This window comes from Triticum urartu, chromosome 6A (assembly GCF_056163025.1).
Source record: "Triticum urartu cultivar PI428250 chromosome 6A, HENAU_Tu73, whole genome shotgun sequence".
NCBI classification, from domain to species: domain Eukaryota; kingdom Viridiplantae; phylum Streptophyta; class Magnoliopsida; order Poales; family Poaceae; genus Triticum; species Triticum urartu.
Window position 1 is genome coordinate 566,831,063 of NC_141878.1, and position 23,060 is coordinate 566,854,122.

The 23,060-nt window shown below is 46.3% G+C and overlaps 1 protein-coding gene across 1 annotated transcript; it reads right to left on the bottom strand.

Annotated features, from left to right (window-relative positions):
- Positions 1–10,473: 10,473 nt before the first annotated feature.
- LOC125516950 (uncharacterized) lies at positions 10,474–11,369 on the bottom strand. The gene is made up of 2 exons (XM_048682204.2): positions 11,076–11,369; positions 10,474–10,989 (listed from the first exon to the last, which is right to left on the bottom strand). Exons 1-2 carry the CDS (start codon positions 11,367–11,369, stop codon positions 10,474–10,476), a joined length of 810 nt encoding a protein of 269 aa, XP_048538161.2.
- Positions 11,370–23,060: the final 11,691 nt, after the last annotated feature.

A 23,060-nucleotide genomic window follows, 5' to 3' on the forward strand; every position in this document is an offset into this window, starting at 1 on the left:
CTCGAAACGCCGCAACCGTCCGGATCAAGTTGTCCGGTTGTAATTTGCCATCCAATGCGGTACCTCATTGGCCCGTTAACTGTTCGGATGTTCGAATTCCCGCAAACCGGACGCAAAAACCGAGGAGGGTTTTGCGGGAGTCTGGACCGCCGCCACGTAGGAGTCTGACACCTCCATCCCACTCAAATACCCCTCTGCTCCTGCCCCCTTTGCCTTGCATTCGCACCCTCCTCGTCCAATGTCGCATGTGCGGTCATGATGCTTTGCGTTGCGATTGCACGAGCGGATGCAATGTGACCATCAGGCTCGTCAACCATGAAAGTCATAAGTTTTGCTTCTTGTTGCTCGACATGTTGGCTAGAGCACTGCAGCTTTTTTTTGGGGAATCGCTAGTGCACTGCACCTATTTTTTTAGAACTTAGTGCACTGCAGCTGTGCAGGATGGAGTGGCTCCATTAGCCACTAGCCAGTAGGGCCGGGGCTCGCGCTCTGTCATCGTCATTAGCTCGGTTTAGATCGTTCGCGGGCTCCACTGACTCGATGGATGTCACACTGAAGGGAGCCGTCGGATTGGGCCAGCCTAGCGCGGACACAGGACTACAACGTTTTTTCTTTTCTATTCTTTTTTCCCGTAATTTTTTACAATTACTTCTATTTTGAAATATTCTGTGTATGTCTATTATAAATTCACTTATATAAAAAAATTGAAAAATGTTAGTCAGACATACAAAAAAACTGTACAATGCGTATGGAAAAATATAAATAAAAAAACTGGGTTTGCATTTTTTAGAAAAATGTTAATTATGCATTTAAAAACTGTTAATTGTGTATAGAAAATATGCCTCCAATGATATGAAAAATGTATAAAAAATGAACAATGTGCATGGATAAAAGTAGACATCAAAATATATAAGTTTTTAGAACTGTTAATCATGTATTATACAATGTTAATGTGTATATAAAAAATGTCCTAATGTATAGAAAAAATAATAGAATGTGTACGGACAAAGTAGAGATAAAAATAAGTTTCAGAAATTTAATCAAGAATTTTGAAAATGATAAACATGTATATATAAAAAATTTCTGATGTATACAAATAATGTACAATGTTTACGGAAGATATAACAATATTTGTTTAAAAAATTGCAATCATGTAAGTTCAAAATATAAACCTGGTGCATAAAACAAATGTACAAAGAAAACCTATAAAACCCAAAAAGGAAACACAAAAAAATACAAAGTAAACAAAAAGAAATATAAAAAACTACAGTAAACCAAATAAGAAAGTAAAAAGAGATAAAAGAAAAAACGGAAACTGTGAAAAAAAAGATGCAAAATAGAAACCAAAGTAAACAACAGAAGAGAAAAGGATAGAAAGCAAAAGGAAAAGAAAACAAAAAGAGAAAAAACGAAGGAAATAAACGAACAGGACCATTCATTAAACAAGCGTGAGTGCTATATCTCGCATTAAGTGAGACCGAAGCACCTCTCGCGTTGAGGCTATGGTATCAGGCCATCCCGCTAGTGTATATTTACCGGAAAACGGAGTTTAAAACGGAGCCCACAAGGAACCAATCCTAGGATCTACTCGATCGGCACAATTAGCGCTGACTTCGAGTTCCTCACAATTAATAGGCGTGGCCTACTAGAATGAAAAAAGAGCCGACTTTTACACATTTTGTAATAATTATTTTCTTTGGTTTTTGTTTCCTTCTTGGTTTTCAATGCTTTTGTCTTTTCTTTCTCCATTTCTTCTCTTTTATTTTGTTTGCTTTATTTTTTCTATTTCTATTCTTTTTTTCCATCATCTTTTACATTGTTTTTGCATTTTTTTCTTTGTTTTTTGCTTTGGTTTATTTAGTTTCTTTTTTCTTTTTTTGGTGTCTTTGTTTTTTGGTTTTTGTTCTACATTTTTGCATATGTCAACAACATTTCTCGACAACATGTTTAATATTTTTCCAAGAAGAATGTAATATTTTTTATTACAAAGTGAACTTTTACTCTATACACATTTTCAAATGCTTAATTAAAACTTTAAAATACAACATTAACATTTTTAATACATGGTTAACATTTTTTCTATACACATTTTAAAACTTTTCAAATACTTCATTAATATTTTTCTAATACATGGTCAACATTGGTTCTATTTACATTTAAATTTTCAAATGAGTGATTAATATTTTTCAAATGTAATATTAATATATTTGAACACATGATCAACATTTTCTCTAAACACACTTCACATTTTTAAATGCCTGATTAATATTTTTCAAACACTTGTTCAGGTTTTTTTTGCAATTCATGATTAATATTTTAATATACGTAGATAAAAAATTACAAATTTTTTTTTATTATATGATCATAATTTTTTATACATATTTAACATTTTACAAATACTTGTTCAACATTTTTTAAGTGCTTCACTAACATTTTTATATACAAGATGAAATTTGTTTTATCATTTTTAATACACGTTTAACAATTTGTCTATACACATTTAACATTTTCCATATTCTTGCTTAACATTTTTCAAACACATGTTCAATATTTTTTCAAATACTTGATTAAATTAAACTGTTTTCCATGCAGCTGTGCCGGCCCGACTTTCGGCACCTTTTTAACGAGCGTTCCCTATGTGTGCTGAATAAGAGACATAAGGGCGCCCAAAAACAAGCGAGCGAACGACTAAACTAGCGACCGAGCAACACTGCTAATGACCGGCACATATGCGTGAGCCCTTGATGCGAGACATATGGTAGGCTCACCATAGGCGAGGGTATTTCCTGTTCGGCGTCCGTTGCGCTGGTTAAAGGAATCGGCAATCCTTATTTGGCGCTGCAGGCGCCGGTTATTACTGTTTCTGCAAACCGGCGCCTGCAGCAGCCTTTGCTGGGCTCGCCCCGCCTCCTCCTTTTTTGTTGTGAAAACCTGAAAAAACAAGCACGCGTTCAGTATGTGTCGATCCGGCGACCTGGAGGTCCTTCGCTCGATGAACTAACCACCCCACCGTCTCGCATTACTTGCTCATCGGTTGCTTCTCAGTTCTTTCCTTCTTATGTCTTTTCATTTTTTCTATTTCTTTTTTCGTCTTTCTTTTCTATTCGGAACAGTTTTGTTTGGTTTTCTTTTCTTTTTTCCTTTTTTAGTTGAAACAGTTTTTTTATTTTTTTATTTCCCTAATTTGAATGAACTTTTTTTAAATCCATGAATTTTAAAAATAAGTTGATGAACTTCTTCTCAAAATTGATGAACCCTTTTTCAAAATCGATGAACTCCTTTTCAAATTCGATGAACTCTTTTTCAAATTTGATTGATGAACATTTTTCGAAATCGATGAACTCTTTTCAAAATTAATGAACTCTTTTTCCAATTCGATGAACTTTTTTCAAAATTGATGAAATTCTTTCAAAATTGATGAACAAGTTTTGAAATTGAAGAACTCCTTTTCAAATTCGATGAACTCTTTACAAAATCCATTAACTCTTTTCAAAACCGATGAACTCTTTTTCAAAATCGATCAACTTTTTTTCAAAATCGATCAACTTTTTTTCATATTCGGTGAACTTTTTTCAAAATCGATGAACTCTTTTCAAAATTGATGAACTCTTTCTATGAACTTTTTCTAAAAATTGATGATCTTGTTTTGGAATTTACTTTTGTTTCAAAATAATTTATATTGGTTATAGTTAGCGTTTAACTACAGAAAGCATTAACTAGCACCGTCTTCTTGGAATATACAGCAGAGTTAGGATGGTGTAGCGGTCGTTACGGTGAGGTGCTGCGTTCGAATCACTGCAGAGCCATATTTTCGATTAGTAGTATTTTTTTCGCGTTTCCTTATATTAGTCCGTTGGTGGGCCGGCCCGCTAGGCGTCGCTAGCTGAGCGCCGGAAGCGCTAACGGGGGCCTGCAGCGCCCTATAGGACCTCCCAAAGGAATCAGGCGGCAACGGGAGCACACCCCGAGAGACGATCTCTTCGGATTTTATTTTTCCGTACGCGTTTTCCGCTTTTTAAACGTTTTTTTTTGTTTTTTTGATGTTTTGATTTTTCACCTGTCTCTCTTAGCTTTTCGATGAAAAAATAAAAAGAATTTGAAAAAAGAATTGCGTGAAAAAATGCATTTTATTTTTTTCTTTCGTAAGAGTCATGGTTTTGCTTCCATCAAAGGCACGGTGTTTCTTTTGCGAGAGTCACGGTCGTGCCTCTCAGAAACGGAAAAAATATGTTTTTTATTTTTTTTTCTTTCGCAAGAGTCACGGTTTTGTTTCCGCGAGAGACACGGGTGTGCTTTCGCGAGAGTCATGGTCGTGCCTCTCGGAAACGAAAAAAACATGTTTTTTTGTTTTTTTCCTTTTGCGGGAGTCACGGTTTTGCTTCCGCGAGAGGCATGGGTGTGCTTTAGCGAGAGTCACGGTCATGCTTCTCGAAAACGGAAAAACGTGTTCTCTATTTTTTTCCTTTCGCGAGAGTCGTGGTTTTGCTTCCGTGAGAGACACGGTTGTGCTTTCGCGAGAGTCACGGTCGTGCATCTCGGAAACGAAAAAAACACGTTTTCTGTTTTTTTTCACGAGTATCACGGTTTTGCTTCCGCGAGAGGCACGGTTATGCTTTCGCGAGAGTCACGACCGTGCCTCCTCGGAAGCGGAAAGAAAAATGTGTTTTTTCTTTTTTTCCGTCCGCGAGAGTCACGGTTGTGCTTTCATGAGAAGCGCGAGCGTGCCTCTTTCGAAAAGAAAAAAACCCGTACTCCCAGTTCGGTTTTTTCGTCCGTTTTTTCATGAAAAAAAGTTCGTCAAAATCTATCAACATGAGATCTAGTATTGAAGATCTCGACGCGAAGAATCCAACAGTGAAAGCGATTCTAGATTTGAACGCATGGTTTAAGAGATAAAATGTTTTAAATAAACGAATTTACGAAAAAAGGGAAAACTCCCAGGCTGCGACAAATGGCGCGCTGCATGTGCTTCACTTGTCGCAGTCTAGGGAGTTGAAGTGATCTTTGTCACGAGTACTCCTTAACTAGTGATTTCGTTACTACCCCATCTCCATCGATGCTGCGTGGGTTGGCCTATTTAAAAGGTATATGAGATAGTTCGATCATTGGTTTTGGGAAGCTTCCAGAAGTTTGCCAACCGTTTTGATTCTTTTATTATTTTTTTGTTTTCTTGGACCGGGTTTTCTTAGTGTTTTCGTTCTTGTTCATTTTATTAATAATTTATCCCCGTTTTACTTTTCTTTTATATTTTTTCTTTTAATCTTATTTTCAATCTTCATCTTTATTTATTCTTTTTCCTTTTTCTTCTTCTTTTCTTTAATTTTTTATTTTCCTCTTATTAAAAATTGATGAACTTTTTTTAATATCCATGAATATTTTAAAATTTTGATTAACTTTTATAGAATTGATAAGCATTTTCCAAATTTGATGAACCTTATTCCAAATTCAATAAACGTTTTTGCAACTTGGATGAACATTTTTTAAAATGTTTGTCTTTTTTCCAAATTTTGGAAAAGTCAATGGTTAAGAGTCATGTGCTTAACGAACGACTGAACCTGTAGAAGAATCGAGTGAGCAAGGGAACCTGCTTGTCAACGGAAGGATCGAGTGAGCGTTTGTGTTAATGGGCTGGACCAACTCACGAAGCATGTGAGCGCCAGCGGGACAACCGACACTTAAGGCACATAGGAGGTCTGATAGGCGAGATATGGCATTCACGACCTTCCATCCAGTATGGCCTCGAGAGTTTCATAATTTGGGGCCGATTGGGCTCTGTTTCAGGACTAGTTCTAGTGACATATTTGCGGATGGGTTATTACGCCCAACGGTCGATCCAAAATCACGAGAACCTATGCTACTACTATTAACGGCCTAGTCCTAGATACATGAATTCGATTGAGTTGGCATGGATTAGTTGGCAAATGCAACGAGAATGGTACTGTTTCCCTGTGTCTAGTTTTCTTTTGACCTTGTTTCACTCTGTCTAGTTCATCTTGTAGAGAAAGTAAGGAAGCAATATATGAACAATTAGCTTCAGCCACATCTAATTCACCACCTACATTTGCTAGCCACGGGAGATTATATAGTCGTCAGCTGCATAGCAATGACTGGGGAGATGCTTTGTCTCGCTTACTGTGAGATGAAATAACCCCTAGCCTTAGGCACCCCTAAATGGGTCGGCCCATCACAGTAGGGAGGGCTGGCTCCTAGCGCATGTTTTTTTATTACTTTTATTTATATTTCTCAAATGGAAGCATATCTTATTTCAATCTTCAAAAATATTAATTGATCGTATAAAAAATGTTCATTCAGTGTATAAAAATGTTTGGGCAACCTTAAAAAAATGGAGATAGCATTTCAGAAATAATATTCACATACTTCACAAAGAATGTTCCGAAAATTTAAAAAATGTCTATATAGTGTAAACATATGTTCGCATAATTCATAAAAGTGTATCATAACCCTCAAAAGAGTATATATGACATTAGAAAAATCAAGTGTTTGAAAAATATGTATGAGATTTTAAAAAATATTACACAATGTAAAAACAATATTTACATAGTTCAAAAAGTTTCATACGACTCAAAAGAGTGTATGTGACATTAAAAAATTATCATTACATGTTTCAACAAAATGCATGTGAGTTTTTCAAAATTAATAAAATGTTAACAAAATGTTTTCATAGTATAAAAATGTTTTGTACCATTCAAAAAAATATTGACAAACTATACAACGTAAAAAAAATGTTCATGCAAATTTAAAAATTGTTTCGTATGCTTAAAAAATGTTCAATGTGTACTTCAAATTTTTTTAACTTGTATTGTAAAAAACTTTAAATATCATTTACTTTAAAAACTGCACATCTTGTATTTGAAAATGTTCAATGTATGTCAATTTTTCCCCGCATGTATACTAAGGATGCACAATACATGTGTTGAAAAAATATAATAAGAAAAAAGGAAAAAATAGAACCGATGAAGAAACACAGAAAAACAAAATTCAAATAAAATGATTAAAGAAACAAAGAAAAACAGAAAAAACAAAGAAAACCGGTTGAAACTATTACAAACTGCACAATGAAACAAAAGAAAGAAAAAGAGAGGTGGAACCAGCTCAGATGAGTTAGAGTGTTAGGCCTAGCCTGTTAATCGATCAGTGGAGGAGACGCCAGGTTATATCTCGCAATAAGCGAGAAATAGCCCCGACGGGCGCTACATCCGAGAGCTTCATGATTTTGGGTGGACTGGGCTCCATTTCATCCTCGTTACAGAACTAGGTGTAAGGGGTATCCACCGTCGACCCTCGAAACGCCGCAACCGTCCGGATCAAGTTGTCCGGTTGTAATTTGCCATCCAATGCGGTACCTCATTAGCCCGTTAACTGTTCGGATGTTCGAATTCCCGCAAACCGGATGCAAAAACCGAGGAGGGTTTTGCGGGAGTCTGGACCGCCGCCACGTAGGAGTCTGACACCTCCATCCCACTCAAATACCCCTCTGCTCCTGCCCCCTTTGCCTCTCATTCGCACCCTCCTCGTCCAATGTCGCATGTGCGGTCATGATGTTTTGCGTTGCGATTGCACGAGTGGATGCAATGTGACCATCAGGCTCGTCAACCATGAAAATCATAAGTTTTGCTTCTTGTTGCTCGACATGTTGGTCAATTCATTAATGCACTTAGTGTTTCAACTTGATAATCATTACGTTGTATAGCCCGGGCATGCAATACTACAGGACCGATGACAGGTCATTTAGGCTCATACATTGTTGGATGAAGCTCAAGGGCAATAGTGCGTGGGAGGACCTGTGTCGACTGACTTGAGTATCATTGAATTCAAAAAACTTGTTGAACATCCGGTTATCTCGGATGTAATATTTACATTTGAACTATTGGTGTGCTAGGAATATTTGCAAAAAAAATGCTGGATGAATTATGCTGTTTTCTTCTACTAGCAAACATGCTCGTGCGCTGCAAACAAGATAAAAAAATCAACCCTCATACACACACTGGACGACATCAGCAAATCCCTTGAAACCTTTCACGATGTGACATAACAAACAACAGATAAGTGGTGTTGCGCAAAAACATAAAGGTGAGGTGATTTTTGAAGTGTACTCAAGGTGTTTCCAATTATTTTCTGTTCATAATTTGAAACAATATGAAAATTAATGTTAAGCCACGTGTTTACATAAAGCTCGTATCAACAGTTTAATGTACATTATCGTATGAGTTGGTTATTGTGCACTGTGCAAATAAAGAGATTCTTATGTACCTACTGTAACCAGCATATGGCAGCTGGTAGAAATAAATATCCCTTATGATGGCAATAATATCTAACGAGAGCATCAAACTATCATATCTACTCAATTTAAATGGGTCAGGAAACATATATAATAGGCACTTTCAAAATATCACATATAAGAAGGTATTAATTAAGGTTGCACCCTAAACATAATTTTATAAATGAGTAACATGCAGGGTGATAGCATATTTGAAATCTACACATTTTTCTAAGGGATTTTCATAAATAAAATGTTAGATTTGGATTTAGGATTTGAAAGATATGATTATTTTTTTTAAAAAAATCTAACCGAAAAAATGAGAAAGATTAAACAAAGTTGCTGGGGCGAAAATGCCATTGTGTAGTCCATCTGCTAAGAATCCAGACAGAAAATGGAGAAAAAGAAAAGGCACACACTCAACGACACCAACAAAACCTTTGAAATTTTACACGATGCCACACAACAAACAACATGATAAGTGGTGTTGCAAAAAACATAAAGGAGGGATGATTTTTGAAGTGTACTCAAGGTGTTTCCCAAAAAATTATGGTCATAATTTCAAACGATATGAAAACCAACATTAAGCCACTTGTTTACGTAAAGCTTGTATCATCCGTTTAGTGTACATCGTTGTATTTGGGTAGGTTATTATGCACAATACGAAATAGAGAGTGTGATTGTTCACAATGAATGCCCGTCAGCTAAGAGGGTCCTATATTAGTGGAACCCATCCAAAGTAGCTGTTCATGTGTTAAAAAAATAGTTGTTCAGAAATATGTACGCTATCGACAAGGTTGCTACATGGTGCACTTCGTGCGTCGTGTTTGTACCTCTCTGCATTTTCTCAAAAATATGTACACCATCTTTGTGCATTCACAATAGGTGCAGGTTAGTCGCCTGAAGCTCGCCGGCAGGCTACCCCACCATCTATCTTAGGGTTGGGGGTGGGGGAGGCAGCACGGCGGTGCGGGGGGGGGGGGGGGGTCGCCAGAGAAAAAATCCGGTCATCCCCAGGGCTAGATGGATGGCAGGGGGCGATGGCAGCACAATGTGGGAGGAGATTCAGGAGAGGGCAGAGCGGCGAGGTAGTCGCAGGCCGTGGGCGACGGGGGACGGCTCGGGGATAGATCAAGGTTGAACAGAAACAATGCATCCTGAAGGTTGAAGATGAAGTTGTGCACGTTGAATCAAGATCTAACAGTCGAGATAGGAAGTTGAAAATCGATTGACCACTTAAATTTTCTCAGTCGACTGTGTTTTATAGCCAGCCATTCCTTTTGGGCGTGTTTGGTTGCCGTTCAGGGCCTACATCGCATACACTTCCCAAACCAGTCTGGTTGAGCAAAAACATGCCCTAATACGCCATCTGCCAGTTGTTTGGTTGCCTGCATCTAGTGTCCCTGCATTAGGTAATACCCAAGTGCACTTTGTTTGGTTGTCTGCATTGACCCGAGTGGCACATGAACACGGCATTTGGTTGCATACGGCGTACATGTTATGCTTACCTTGTCCCCTAGTTGGTGATCTTACCCACACTTAGCACACCAACGCCACAACACAGCAATGGCGATGAACTGGGCGAAGATGATGAAATTCTTCAGCTTCAGCCCAAACTGACGATCCACCTTGACACCTCCAACCTTGCGACTATCAACACTGCTCCCGTGCGTTCGCACCCAATCGGAGTAAGCTTGTTCTGCTGCCTGCCTAGTCTTGAACCCTCTATGGGTGTTGTTGCTATAAGATGCCACTTGTTCACTGGCCTCTTCCCATGAACTATAAACCCCTGAGACCTTACTGACGAACACAACATACCACTTGCCCTAGCGATGAATAAGAGCAAGAGTTGAAGCAGCAAATCAATGGAGCACACAAGTAGCAAGTAAAGTAGCACACAAACAACAATGGAGCAGAAGAGAAGTAAAGCATGCATGATCATACAACATAGCAAGTTCTTCCTAGCACTACCTTGGTGTTAACCTACCACCACATCCAAAAGAGGGTGTCGACCTACCACCGCAAGTTCACCATCAGCGTGAGGGGTTAGTATATACCACCTCACCAAAATATACAGACCATGAAATAGTTTTTGAGCCCTAGCTACACAAAATGTACGTCGTCATCGTCATCGTTGTCGTCGTCGCCACCGCCATCGCCGTCGGGGATCATGCACGCTCACATGCAGCACTACTCTAGTAGTAGTGCTTGCCCAGCCAGCTCCTGAGCCACAGCACCCTGTGAGCGTCGGCCATGGCAACGAACCCAACACCCTGGGCCTTGCTGTCAAGCAGGTGGCTGAGAGCTGCCATGAGAGCCTCGTCGCTGAAGCCACCCTGGGTCATGACAGCGCCATAAAGGTCAGGGTGGACGTCGAGGGGCTTGCACTCCCTGATGGCTGTTGCCACCTCCTTCACCGCCTCAGTCATGTTGTAGAAGACATTGATCTCCTCCTCCATCAGGCCTCCTCTCTTCCTCTTCCTATCATGGACGGGGTCAAATGGTTTGTTGAAGGGCTTCGCAGCGGGCTTGTCAGGGCCATCGAGGACCTCAACGTCCGGGGTCCCAGGGAAGTCTGGCATGGGAGAACCAAGAGGCTCCCCCGAGCCCATGGCATGCTTCCCAGTTGCCAGCCCGAAGGAGAAGATGTGCTGCATCTGGTTGTAGTTCTGTATGGGTGTGTTGAGGAACTCAGCGTCCCTTGGGTGGTCCTAAGAATGAAACACAAGTGTTGTTAGTTGTGATTAGGAGTAGGCAATGGTGGACAGTATGAAAAAGAAGAGGATTGTGAGCTAACCGCGACATGGCCGACGTAGTGCTCTGCCTCCAGAACTATGGAGCAAGTGTTCGCATCCCATGAGGCACCGCTAAGGTCTCTCAGCCCGGACACTTTGATCCATCGACTTCTCCACTTCCTCAGGTGGTTGTACACCTGGGTGGCAGACACCTCTTGTCCACAGAACTCGAACACCTGCTTCGCAACGGTGTTCAAGTGCACCTCCTTGAAGCCCTTGTCAGTCCTAACTCCACTAGAGATGAGCTCACACATCTTGTTCAACACGAACGTGGACATGAATGGCTGCCACTTCATGTTGTTCGACCTACCATCCTTCTTTGCCTTTGCTGCTGCTAGCTTGAGTGCAGCGGCAGCAGCAGCAACAGAAGTAGTTGGCTCAACGAGCACTACTGGCACATAGAGGGAATCAGAGGCGAACACCTCTGAATCAGGTGCCATCTAGGACATAGGCTGTGAGTCCTCGACAAACGATGGAGCAAACTGGCTGTCGGACAAGACAAGGGCCTGACTAAGATCTTGCGTCTGCGTGGTCATGTCCTACAATCGTAGCACGCATTGACAGTAAGCATAGCACATAACATACCGGACAATCCATGAAAGCAGAAGCATACATGTACATGGTTCATCACTATCATAGTAAGCACATGCTTCATCGCTACCCTACCAAGCAGACCGGATAATCTATGAGCAGGAACATACAACTACAACAAATAGCATGCTACAAATGGAAAACCAATAGCTACAAATCACAGATCTAAGCATGAATCAACACAAGCACAAGGTTCAACTTCAAACTCTACTACTAATCTAGCCTACCACATGCTTGAACATCTAGCCCTACCATAAATTGCAACCGCAGCATAGCAATCAACCATATCAGCTCACAGATTAGACCACTAATCAACCATGCATCTAGATCAAACCCCAGCTGTAGCTCAGATCTAGCTAGAAGGAACAGAGAGAAAGGGGATTGAACTCATAGAGGCCATGGCTGCAGCTTGAGGATGAGGGGGGCGGTCGTGGAAGATCAACGCCGGTCGGTGAAGGAGCGCCGACGACGTGGACCGCTGGCTGATGAAGATGAGCCGCTTACCTGCTCGTCGGTGCCGATGCGCGTCGGCGGGAAAGCTCGAACGGAGGGAGAATGGTGGCGAGAGTTGGGGCGGTGAGGGAGGGGCTAAATAGGGGCGGACTCGGCGAGGTGAGCCAAAATCCTCCCGTCGATTTTTCGACGACGCGGGCGAGCTCACGCCATCTGAAGGAAATATGCCCTAGAGGCAATAATAAAGTTATTATTTATTTCCTTATTTCATGATAAATGTTTATTATTCATGCTAGAATTGTATTAACCGGAAACATAATACATGTGTGAATACATAGACAAACATAGTGTCACTAGTATGCCTCTACTTGACTAGCTCATTGATCAAAGATGGTTAAGTTTCCTAACCATTGACATGAGTTGTTATTTGATCAATGGGATCACATCATTAGGAGAATGATGTGATTGACTTGACCCATTTCGTTAGCTTAGCACTTGATCGTTTGTTTACTGCTATTGCTTTCTTCATGACTTATACATGTTCTTATGACTATGAGATTATGCAACTCCCGAATACCGGAGGAACACTTTGTGTGCTACCAAACGTCACAACATAACTGGGTGATCATAAAGGTGCTTTACAGGTATTTCCGATGGTACTTGTTGAGTTGGCATAGATCAAGATTAGGATTTGTCACTCCGATTGTCGGAGAGGTATTTCTGGGCCCTCTCGGTAATACACATCACTATAAGCCTTGCAAGCATGATAACTAATGAGTTAGTTACGGGATGATGTATTACAGAACGAGTAAATAGACTTGCCGGTAACGAGATTGAACTAGGTATTCGATACCGACGATCGAATCTCGGGCAAGTAACATACCGATGACAAAGAGAACAACGTATAGTGTTGTGCGGTTTGACCGATAAAGATCTTCGTAGAATATGTAGGAACCAATATGAGCATCCAGGTTCCGCTATTGGTTATTGACCGGAAACGTGTCTCGGTCATGTCTACATAGTTCTCGAACCCGTAGGGTCCGCACGCTTAAAGTTATGTGACGATTGGTTTTATGAGTTTATATGTTTTGATTTAACGAAGGTAGTTCGGAGTCCCGGATGAGATCACGGACATGACGAGGAGTCTCGAAATGGTCGAGACATAAAGATCTATATATTAGAAGACTATATTTGGATATCGGAAGTGTTCCGGGTGAAATCGGGATTTTACCGGAGTACCGGTGGTTACCGACCCCCCCCCCCCCCCCGGGGGTTTAATGGGTCATGATGGGCCTTAGTGGAAGAGAGGAGGGGCTGCCAGGGCAGGCCGCGCGCCCCCTCTCCCTCTAGTTCGAATTGGACAAGGAAGGGGGGCGGCGCCCCCCCTTTCCTTCCTCTCTCCCTTCTCCTTCCCCCTTCTCCTATTCCAACTAGGAAAGGAGGGAGTCCTACTCCCGGTGGGAGTAGGACTCCTCCTGGCGCGCCTCCTCCTGGCCGGCCGCCTCTCCCCCCTTGCTCCTTTATATACGGGGGAAGGGGGCACCTCTAGACACACAAGTTGATCATTGAGATCTCTCCAGTCGTGTGCGGTACCTCCCTCCACCATAATCCATCTCGGTCATACTGTAGCGGTGTTTAGGCGAAGCCCTGCCGTGGTAGCTTCATCAACATCGTCACCATGCCGTCGTGCTGACGAAACTCTTCCCCCAGCTCTATTGGATCGTGAGTTCGCGGGACGTCACTGAGCTAAACGTGTGCGGAACGCAGAGGTGTCGTACGTTCGGTGCTGAGGATCGGTCGATCGTGAAGACGTACGACTACATCAACCACGTTGTTATAACGCTTCCTCTTAACGGTCTACGAGGGTACATGGACGACACTCTCCCCTCTCGTTGCTATGCATCACCATGATCTTGCGTGTGCGTAGGAATTTTTTTGAAATTACTACGTTCCACAACACCATCTCCCCTGCTCGCACGAGGGGAGAAGCGCGTCGCCCTCCCCTGCTTCGCACGAGTCAGGCTCGCGAGTTACTGCCGATTCGGGTGTTTCCCCTGGGCCTGGCCTGGACGTGCTTTAAGTTCCGTGCGATGCAGGCCGCACAGTGAAAGCTGACAACCAAATGGACCACTTAGAGCATCTCCAGCCGTGCCCCCAACAGGCCCCCTCAGGCCATTTTTTCGGCGCCGGTGCCAAAAAACGCCCCAGTCGCGCCCCCGAGACGACGAAAAGCGCCGGTTCGGCCCTTTTTTCCGCTCGGCGGCCGTAGGCCGAACCCGGCGCACTGGGGGGTGATCGGGGGCTCCGGCGCAAGGGAAAAGCGCGGCTGGCCCACACCGTCAGGCAAAAAGTCAAGATTTTCTTCCTTGACCCGCCTTCCACCCCCCGCGCCCTCGGCCGCTGTCGGTGTCAAAACTGGCGGATCTCGGGTAGGGGGTCCCGAACTATGCGTCTAGGCGGATGGTAACAGGAGACAAGGGACACAATGTTTTACCCAGGTTCGGGCCCTCTTGACGGAGGTAAAACCCTACGTCCTGCTTGATTAATATTGATGATATGGGTAGTACAAGAGTAGATCTACCACGAGATCAAGGAGGCTAAACCCTAGAAGCTAGCCTATGGTATGATTGTTGTATGATGAAGTTGTCCTACGGACTAAAACCCTCTGGTTTATATAGACACCGGAGAGGGTTAGGGTTACACAAAGTTGGTTACAATGGTAGGAGATCTTGAATATCCGCATCGCCAAGCTTGCCTTCCACGCCAAGGAAAGTCCCATCTGGACACGGGACGAAGTCTTCAATCTTGTATCTTCATAGTCCTGGAGTCCGGCTGAAGGTATAGTTCGGCTACCCGAACACCCCCTAATCCAGGACTCCCTCAGTAGCCCCTGAACCAGGCTTTAATGACGACGAGTCCGGCGCGCAGATTGTCTTCGGCATTGCAAGGCGGGTTCCTCCTCCAAATTCTTCATAAAAGTTTGTAAACACCAAGAGTAGTGTCCGGCTCTGCAAAATAAGTTTCCACGTATTGCCACAGAGAGAATAATATTAACACAAATAATCTAATCTGCTGACGTATTCCGCAACGTGACATCACACTACGGCCAAGCCTTTGTTCGAATCGTTTTCACTTTTCCAGCTCAGCGTGTTTAGCGAGGCGGTTTCCTTGGCACGTCTTGTCAAAGCAGAGATCGTGTCCCCTATTTACGGGATTCTCCTCAATACGGACGTGGGTAACCCAACCGCGCCATTTATCACGGCGCTTGGGAGGCAAGCGAGTTTTACTAGGCTGGTGGGGACGCATAGTCGCATCCGCCCATATAAGGGGATAAGGATCCACCTTTTTACCTACGCCTTCTTCCTCCTTTGCCTATCCATCTTCCGCGCACCCGAGCTCCAGCGCCCAAGCCTGCACTTCCTACCTCAACCTTCTCCAACAATGTCCGGAGCGGGAGGCAAGTGGATGGCCTCCTCCGTCACGGAGGGCCATGCCAAAAAGCTAAGGAAGGCCGGATACTTGTCCAAATACATCGCGCACCGGCTTCCTGAGGAGGGGCAGCTTCTCCCCACCCCAAGGCCCCATGAGAGGGTAGTATTTCTTCCCCACTTCTTCCGTGGACTGGGTTTTCCTCTCCACCCATTTGTCCGTGGGCTCATGTTCTACTATGGCCTAGATTTCCACGATCTGGCCCCGAATTTCATCCTCAATATCTCGGCGTTTATCGTCGTGTGCGAGGCTTTCCTCTGCATCCGCCCCCATTTCGGCCTCTGGCTCAAGACCTTCAACGTCAAGCCAAAGGTGGTGCGCGGCAACCAGGCGGAGTGCGGAGGGGCCATGGCGGGCAAAATAGCCAACGTCCTATGGCTCGAGGGCTCCTTTGTGGAGACCTTGAAGGGGTGGCAGTCAGGGTGGTTTTACATCACCGAGCCACGCGGTTCGAAGTGGATCGCAGCCCCTGAATTCCGATCCGGACCCCCTACGCGGCTCACGTCCTGGAAGGAGACGGGCTTGTCGTGGGGCGACAAAGAAGAGGTGACCGGACTGCAAAAATGCATCCAGTCCCTGGTGAACAAGCAGCTTAAGCTTGTCAACGTAGTCCAGGTCATGTTCGTCCACCGGATCCTTCCATGTCAAGAACGGGAATTCAATTTGTGGGAGTTCAACCCGGCGCAGCACCAAACTCTGAGCAGGCTCTTCGACACAACGTACGAAGATGCCTGGAAGGGGCTAACCAAAGGCGTCGAGGCTCCCGCATCCGCCTCCGAAGACCGCGGATTCAGCTCGCAGCGTCCTGCTGGCGAGGTAAGATATTTTCATACAGGATGTTAAGTTTTTTCATAGTTTGACTCTATGCGGGATCTAAACTCCCTCACCTTTGACAGGATTGGCGGGCGAAGTCCGGACTGATTAACTGTCCGTCTCCCTTGCCCGAAGACCCAGCACCTGCTCTCCTAGTGAAGCTGCTGGTTCTGGCACCTTATGTGGTGCCGGAGAAGAAGGCCAAGAAGAAGAAGGCCACAGGGACTCGAAAGAGTTCCCGGCATATGGTGGTGTCGGACTCGTCGTCCGACGAGTCCGAGACGCACTCCTCCCGTGAAGACGAGGAGGAGGAAGAAGAAACCTCTCCCCCTCCAGCGGGGGGAGGAAAGAAGAGGAAGGCCGCCCCAGTAGGGGAGGCCGAAGGGTCCAAGAAGAGGAAAACCCCTCCGCCGGACTACACCCCCGACGCCGACGAGGACGAAGAGGAGTGGCCGGACAGGGACAGGTGTCCGGCGAAATCGTAAGTGTTCGGATACCAGAGTAACTCATGATATTCCTTTTGTTGCACAACTTTCCCTAATGTCGAATATAATCATGCAGCCCGCCCAAGGACGGGCTTGACGAGTCGTCGAGCGGCTCCCTGGATTCATCGGACGTGAATTCAGTTCTGCCCGCTGCCTCCCCCCGTGCTGCGGATGACGCCAAAGTGGCGTCGCGACAAGCTCCGGGGCAAGAGGAGGTGGTCCAGGAGGAGCCGCGAGGCGACCTCCCGGACTCCAGGAGTAAAGGGGACAAGACCCCCCAGGGCTCCAAGTCCCGCTTTAAGCCGGACACCGCACCGGAATCATCAACGGTTCCGGACCGCGGCAGGCGAACTCCTTCCAAGAGGAGCAAGCCTATTGAGCCGGCGTCCTCCGTCCAACCAGAGGCGCCGGACAATCTGCTGGAGGTGCTTAAGGGCGCCTCCATCGACGAGGAGCACCATACCATCATGAGTACGGTGGTCCAGAAGGTTCGGTCCGCCAAAAGCGGACTGACTGAAGCTTGTGCTAGCCTTCTAACAGGCTTCGAGGTAAGTAAAAATATGTAAAAATATTACTGCATAGACAGTAGCCCTTGATGCTCTGTTTGGCGTTCAGAAAGAAAAGCCGAATAGAGGATCTATTAAATATCATAGGAGTCTAACTGAAAAGGAGTCAATATACGTATGCAGGCTTCGCTGCTGGCCACCGCCGCACTGACTGCGGAGGTGGGTGCCCTGAAGCAGGGCCTCGAGCGGACCGAGCAAGAGCTCGGCCTTGCCAAACGGCAGCTCGAGGAGAAAGAAGGTAAGACATACCTTATAGAAAAAATGCTTATAAGAAGACGCAATTGCAAAAAATGACAGGAGTATACTGCTTGTTGTAGGGGCCACAACTGAGGTGGCGACCCTCAAGCAGGCGCTGTCCGAGGCCGAGAAGAAAGCGGCCACGGAGCACACCGAGTGGGAGAAATTTGAGGTGCAGGTCGGCGAGGTGCAGCAAGAGCTTCAAGCTCTCATGAAAAAACATGAGAGTTTGGAGCTCGACTCGAAGACGCGAGCGCCCGAGCTTGCTGCGGCCCTTAAAACTGCCAAATCTGCCAAGGCCGAAGCCCAGAAGGCCCTCCAGGAATTGGATGCGGTGAAAAACATAGCGGCGGGTAAGGCATTCTCTATGCAAAGCAGACATATAAAAGTAAACTACTTGTTACTTACCCGAATCCGGAGCTCTCCAGGGGCATTCGCAGATCTTCCCCGCAGCGTATCCGATGCCGCCGCATTCTACCGAGCCGAGGAAGGCAGCTCGACGGAGAAGGTGTTCTGGTCTCAGTATGCTGAGGCCGGACACCCTGTGCCCTTGAGCGACCAGCTGAAGCAGCTGGTCGAGCTCCACAAGGCGGCCGAACAGCCCTGAAGGGCTTCGTAGTTCGGCTGTGGCCTGGAGAGGCCCTACCTGGGAGCTACTTCGGACTGGTGCGGCGGCTGGTGGAGGCTTGTCCCAGGCTCGAGGTCATCAAGCGATCCGTCTGCATCGAAGGTGCCCATAGGGCCCTTGCCCGTGCAAAGGTGCACTGGGGTAAGCTGGACGGTGAGAAGCTTGTGAGGGACGGGCCGCCGCCGGGGAAGGAGCATCGCAAGCCCGAGAACTATTACAAGGATGTTCTGGCTGGTGCCCGCCTTATGGCGGATGAATGTACCAAGGATGTAATTTTTGAATGAACTCGCTCGTGTTATCCTGTGCGCTGAAAACTTGTTCATATGCGCTAAGCAATGCTTGAATTTAAAATATTACTTTCTGTGCGGCCGTTTATCAAAAAATTGAGAGATGGCCAGTCGTCGGCTTCTGCCCCCATGCCACTAGTGCTGGGGTGTTCGGGATAAACCTGAGCGCTCCTTTTCCCATGATTGGGTCCGTCGAGGGAGGCGCTCAGCACAACGAACAAGGCAACCGGACTATAATGCTTGAACACTCTCACTTAGCCATAGAACTCTATAATTTTAAATTTCGGCGAAGCCCCTAGTATTCGGAAGACCGAGTTCGGGGCGCTATCCACACCTTGGCCGGACAAAGCCGGTTCCTCGCTCGAAGTGGCATAAGTCTTTAAGGACTCGAAAAACCTCTCGAACAGCGACCGGTCTCTCGCCTCATCATGACAGTCAGTTTTAGCTTTCTCTACTGAGGTGCTCAGCCCAGCTCAACTGGGGCACAATCGCAGTAGTTCTCCTAGTGCTACCTTAGCCGATATAGCGGAACGTAAGGCACCAAAACATAGGAGCCGAGCAAACCCAACTATTGACCCAAATCATGATTCGGAGCCGATGCATATAGTGCTATAAGTTCGGGGTGCCGCACTTGTGAAAGTGTACGGACTTCTCACGCCATATTGATGGGTACTGAAGCCCCTGGCATATTTTAACGTACCACAATGTACGAATGCAATATGTTATTAATAAACATATATATAAAAAGAGGATAATGCAAAAAATAGACAAAAAGCTATGCATTGTTTATAGAAAGGCTGCTATGAAAGCGGAACGATACAAATAATGTGATAAGCAAAAGAAATTGGACTATTTAACATGTCCTGGCCAGGGGCAGGCCGCGGAATTGTATTAAAAAACAGGTATACTGCTCGCAATAGAGACCACGTGGGAGTTCCATAATGCGGTGTGGCTTGTCTGCTTTCCTGGATCTTGCATCGTTTGTGCGGCAGTTGAATTGCTGAACGGGTCGTCCGAAGTATGGAGTCCCGAGAGTAAGAGAAAAAAGAAAAAAAGGAATCCAGCAGCCCTTGGTGCGGTTTAAGCCATTTTTCTGGCGTGCCGTGATAGTGCCCCTTCCCCTGTGCCCATGGTATTTCAAGAGCATAGTTATGTACGCGAAGCACTGGTTTCGCTATATCGCGAGGGCTAGGGTTGGGGCCGCATTGCTAGGCTAGCTCAGAACGTGCCAGGCGGTCTTGTTGTAGGGTACTCCGGGCGCGCTTGACAGTGTCCGGCTTTTTGAAGGCCGAACTGGAGAACAGCCTAGAGAGGCTGCTTTGTACTTCTGCTGCGAGCGCTGCCGTGTGCTCCTCCGTTCGGAGGGAGCGTTCAGTGTTCCCATTGACCGTGATTACTCCTCTAGGGCCTGGCATCTTGAGCTTGAGGTATGCATAGTGCGGTACCGCGTTGAATTTTGCGAATGCGGTTCCCCTGAGCAGGGCGTGATAGCCACTACGGAACGGGACTATGTCGAAGATTAACTCCTCGCTTCAGAAGTTATCCGGAGATCCGAAGACCACTTCCAGTGTGACTGAGCCTTTACAGTTGGCTTCTACACATGGTATGACGCCTTTAAAGGTCGTTTTGGTGGGCTTGATCCTCGAGGGATCTATGCCCATTTTTCGCATTGTATCCTGGTAAAGCAGGTTCAGGCTGCTGCCGCCGTCCATGAGGACTCTTGTGAGATGAAATCCATCAATGATTGGGTCTAGAACCAATGCGGCGAAGCCGCCGTGACGGATGCTAGTGGGGTGGTCCCTTCGATCAAAGGTGATCGGGCAGGAAGACCATGGGTTGAACTTTGGGGCGACTGGCTCTATCGCATATACGTCCCGTAATGCACGCTTCCGCTCCCTCTTGGGGATGTGGGTTGTGTATATCATGTTCACCGTCCGCACTTGCGGGGGAAATCCCTTCTATCCACTGTTGTTTGGCGGCCTGGGCTCCTCCTCGTCGTCGCTATGCAGCCCCTTGTCTTTGTTTTCGGCTCTTAACTTGCCTGCCTGCTTGAACACCCAACAATCCCTGTTGGTGTGATTGGCTGGCTTTTCGGGGGTGCCATGTATCTGGCGCAAGCGGTCGAGTATTCGGTCCAAACTGGACGGGCCCTGAGTATTTCTTTTGAATGGCTTTTTCCGTTGACCGGTTTTGTAGCCTCGGAATCCGGCGTTAACTGCCGTATCCTCATTGCTGTCGCTGTTAACGCGGCGCTTTTGTTTGTTCCGACGCGACCTGTCACTTTTGTCCTTGGTATTCGAATTACCAGGGTTCTTGGTTAAGTTGTTGCTGCGAGCTAGCCAGCTGTCTTCTCCTGCGCAAAAGCGGGTCATGAGTGTCGTGAGGGCTGCCATAGATTTCGGCTTTTCCTGTCCCAGGTGCCGGGTAAGCCACTCGTCACGGATATTATGCTTGAAGACCTCTAAGGCCTCTGTGTCCGGACAGTCGACTATCTGGTTTTTCTTTGTTAGGAACCGTGTCCAGAATTGCCTGGCCGATTCCTCTGGCTGCTGAATTATGTGGCTTAGGTCATCTGCGTCCGGTGGTCGCACATAAGTGCCCTGGAAGTTGTCAAGGAATGCGGCTTCCAGGTCCTCCCAAGAACCGATTGAGTCTGCTGGCAAGCTGTTAAGCCAATGCCGGGCCGGTCCCTCAAGTTTGAGTGGGAGGTATTTGACGGCGTGTAGATCATCACCGCGGGCCATGTGGATATGGAGGAGATAATCCTCGATCCATACCGCAGGATCTGTTGTGCCATCGTACGATTTGATGTTTACGGGTTTGAAGCCCTCAGGGATTTTATGATCCATTACTTCATCTGTGAAGCATAGTGGGTGTGCGGTGCCTCTGTATTGGGCTATATCACGATGCAACTCGAAAGAGCTTTGTCTGTTGAGTTCGGCCCGGCCGGATTTATTGCATCCGGAGTGACGATCACCGTCACGTGCCGTGGGGCGCCTGCGCGATCCGTAGATCGATCTTGTTTGCCTTACCTTGTCCTCCAGTATGTCGCGCAGGTCGGGCACATTTTCCCGTGCCTTAGTATGCTTGACGCGGTGCCGGGGCATGGCTTGAGTGGAGGGCCGAGAGGCTTCTCTGTCGCGGCCACGAGGTGGCCGGTCGGCCATGTCATGCGCTGGTGATGTAGGTGCTTCCTCCTCTAGTCGGGGTAGCAGCCTGCGCTTTGGGTAACTCTTGGAGGGGCGTTCGAGTTCATACTCTTCGGCCGCAAGGACTTCAGTCCATCTGTCAGCTAGCAAATCCTGATCAGCTCTAAGCTGTTGCTGCTTTTTCTTGAGGCTGCTTGCCGTGGCCATAAGCCTGCGTTTAAAACGCTCTTGTTCGGCGAGATCCTCTGGCACGACGAACTCGTCGTCGTTGAGGCTTGCCTCGTCTTCTGAGGGAGGCGTATAATTATCGTCCTCAACCTCTTGGTCCGCCGCCCTCTCGTGAGGGCTGGCTTCTCTGTCCTCCTGTGCTGAATCTTACTGGAGGGGGTGTTCTTCAGCGCTATCCGGAGTAGTATTATCTCCTGTGCCGGAATCACCGTTTTTTGCTTTGGCGGGATTTAGAGCGGCGCCGCTGACGCCGGCGCTTGGGCTGTTTCTTAGAGGTATCGTCCCCCGCTGTTCCATCGCCATCTCCATCCTTTGGAGTGTCCACCATATATATGTCATATGATGAGGTGGCCTTCCAGCGCCCTACAGGTGCTGGTTCTTGTTCGTCTCCTGCATCGTCGTCCATGCCGTCGATGTCTTCGGAGTCGAAGTCAAGCATGTGGGTTAAGTCGTCGACAGTGGCTACGAAGTGGGTGGTGGGTGGGTTTTGAATTTCTTCGTCCAATCGCACTCGATTATCGGCGGAAGGGCGAGTGCTGAAAGATGTCCGTGGCAGTGAACTCCATTATCGGCGCCCAATCGGATTCGATCGGCAGGGGCGCGGGGGGCTCGGAATTCGGAGAGGAATCCGGCTCCTCGGAGTCACGGGCCATGCGGAGTGCGGGGCTGGAGTTCGGCTCGATCGCCTCTGAGATCGCAGCCCCTGAGGCAGCGTCCAATCGCCGATCCTCGATCGGCGCAGTAGGCTCTGAATCAATGGTCGGAACCGGTGCGTGTGCGGCCTCCAAAGCGCTGTTCGGCAGCAAAGCTATATCATGCCCATCGAGGCAGTGCGGCGCGCTTGGCTGTGGCTCGAATCCGTCGAAGATCAAGTCCCCGCGGATGTCAGCCGTGTAGTTTAGGCTTCCTGTCACATCCCTAGTTCTGGTATGACCTAGGCTAGCTAGTCATGTGTGCATCATGTTTAAATTTCATTTAACTTTGAAATGGGGATTGTGAAACCCTCAGAAATCGTTTCTGGAAATAATCCAGATAAAAATTTCTCCAAAAAGGTCCAGGAA

Excerpts from the sequence above, each read along its gene's own strand:
- LOC125516950 (XM_048682204.2), bottom strand. The coding sequence starts at position 11,369 with ATGAAGTGGCAGCCATTCATGTCCACGTTCGTGTTGAACAAGATGTGT. Across the intron at positions 10,990-11,075 it reads ACTACGTCGGCCATGTCGCG|GACCACCCAAGGGACGCTGA; the intron begins GTTAGCTCACAA and ends TTTCATTCTTAG.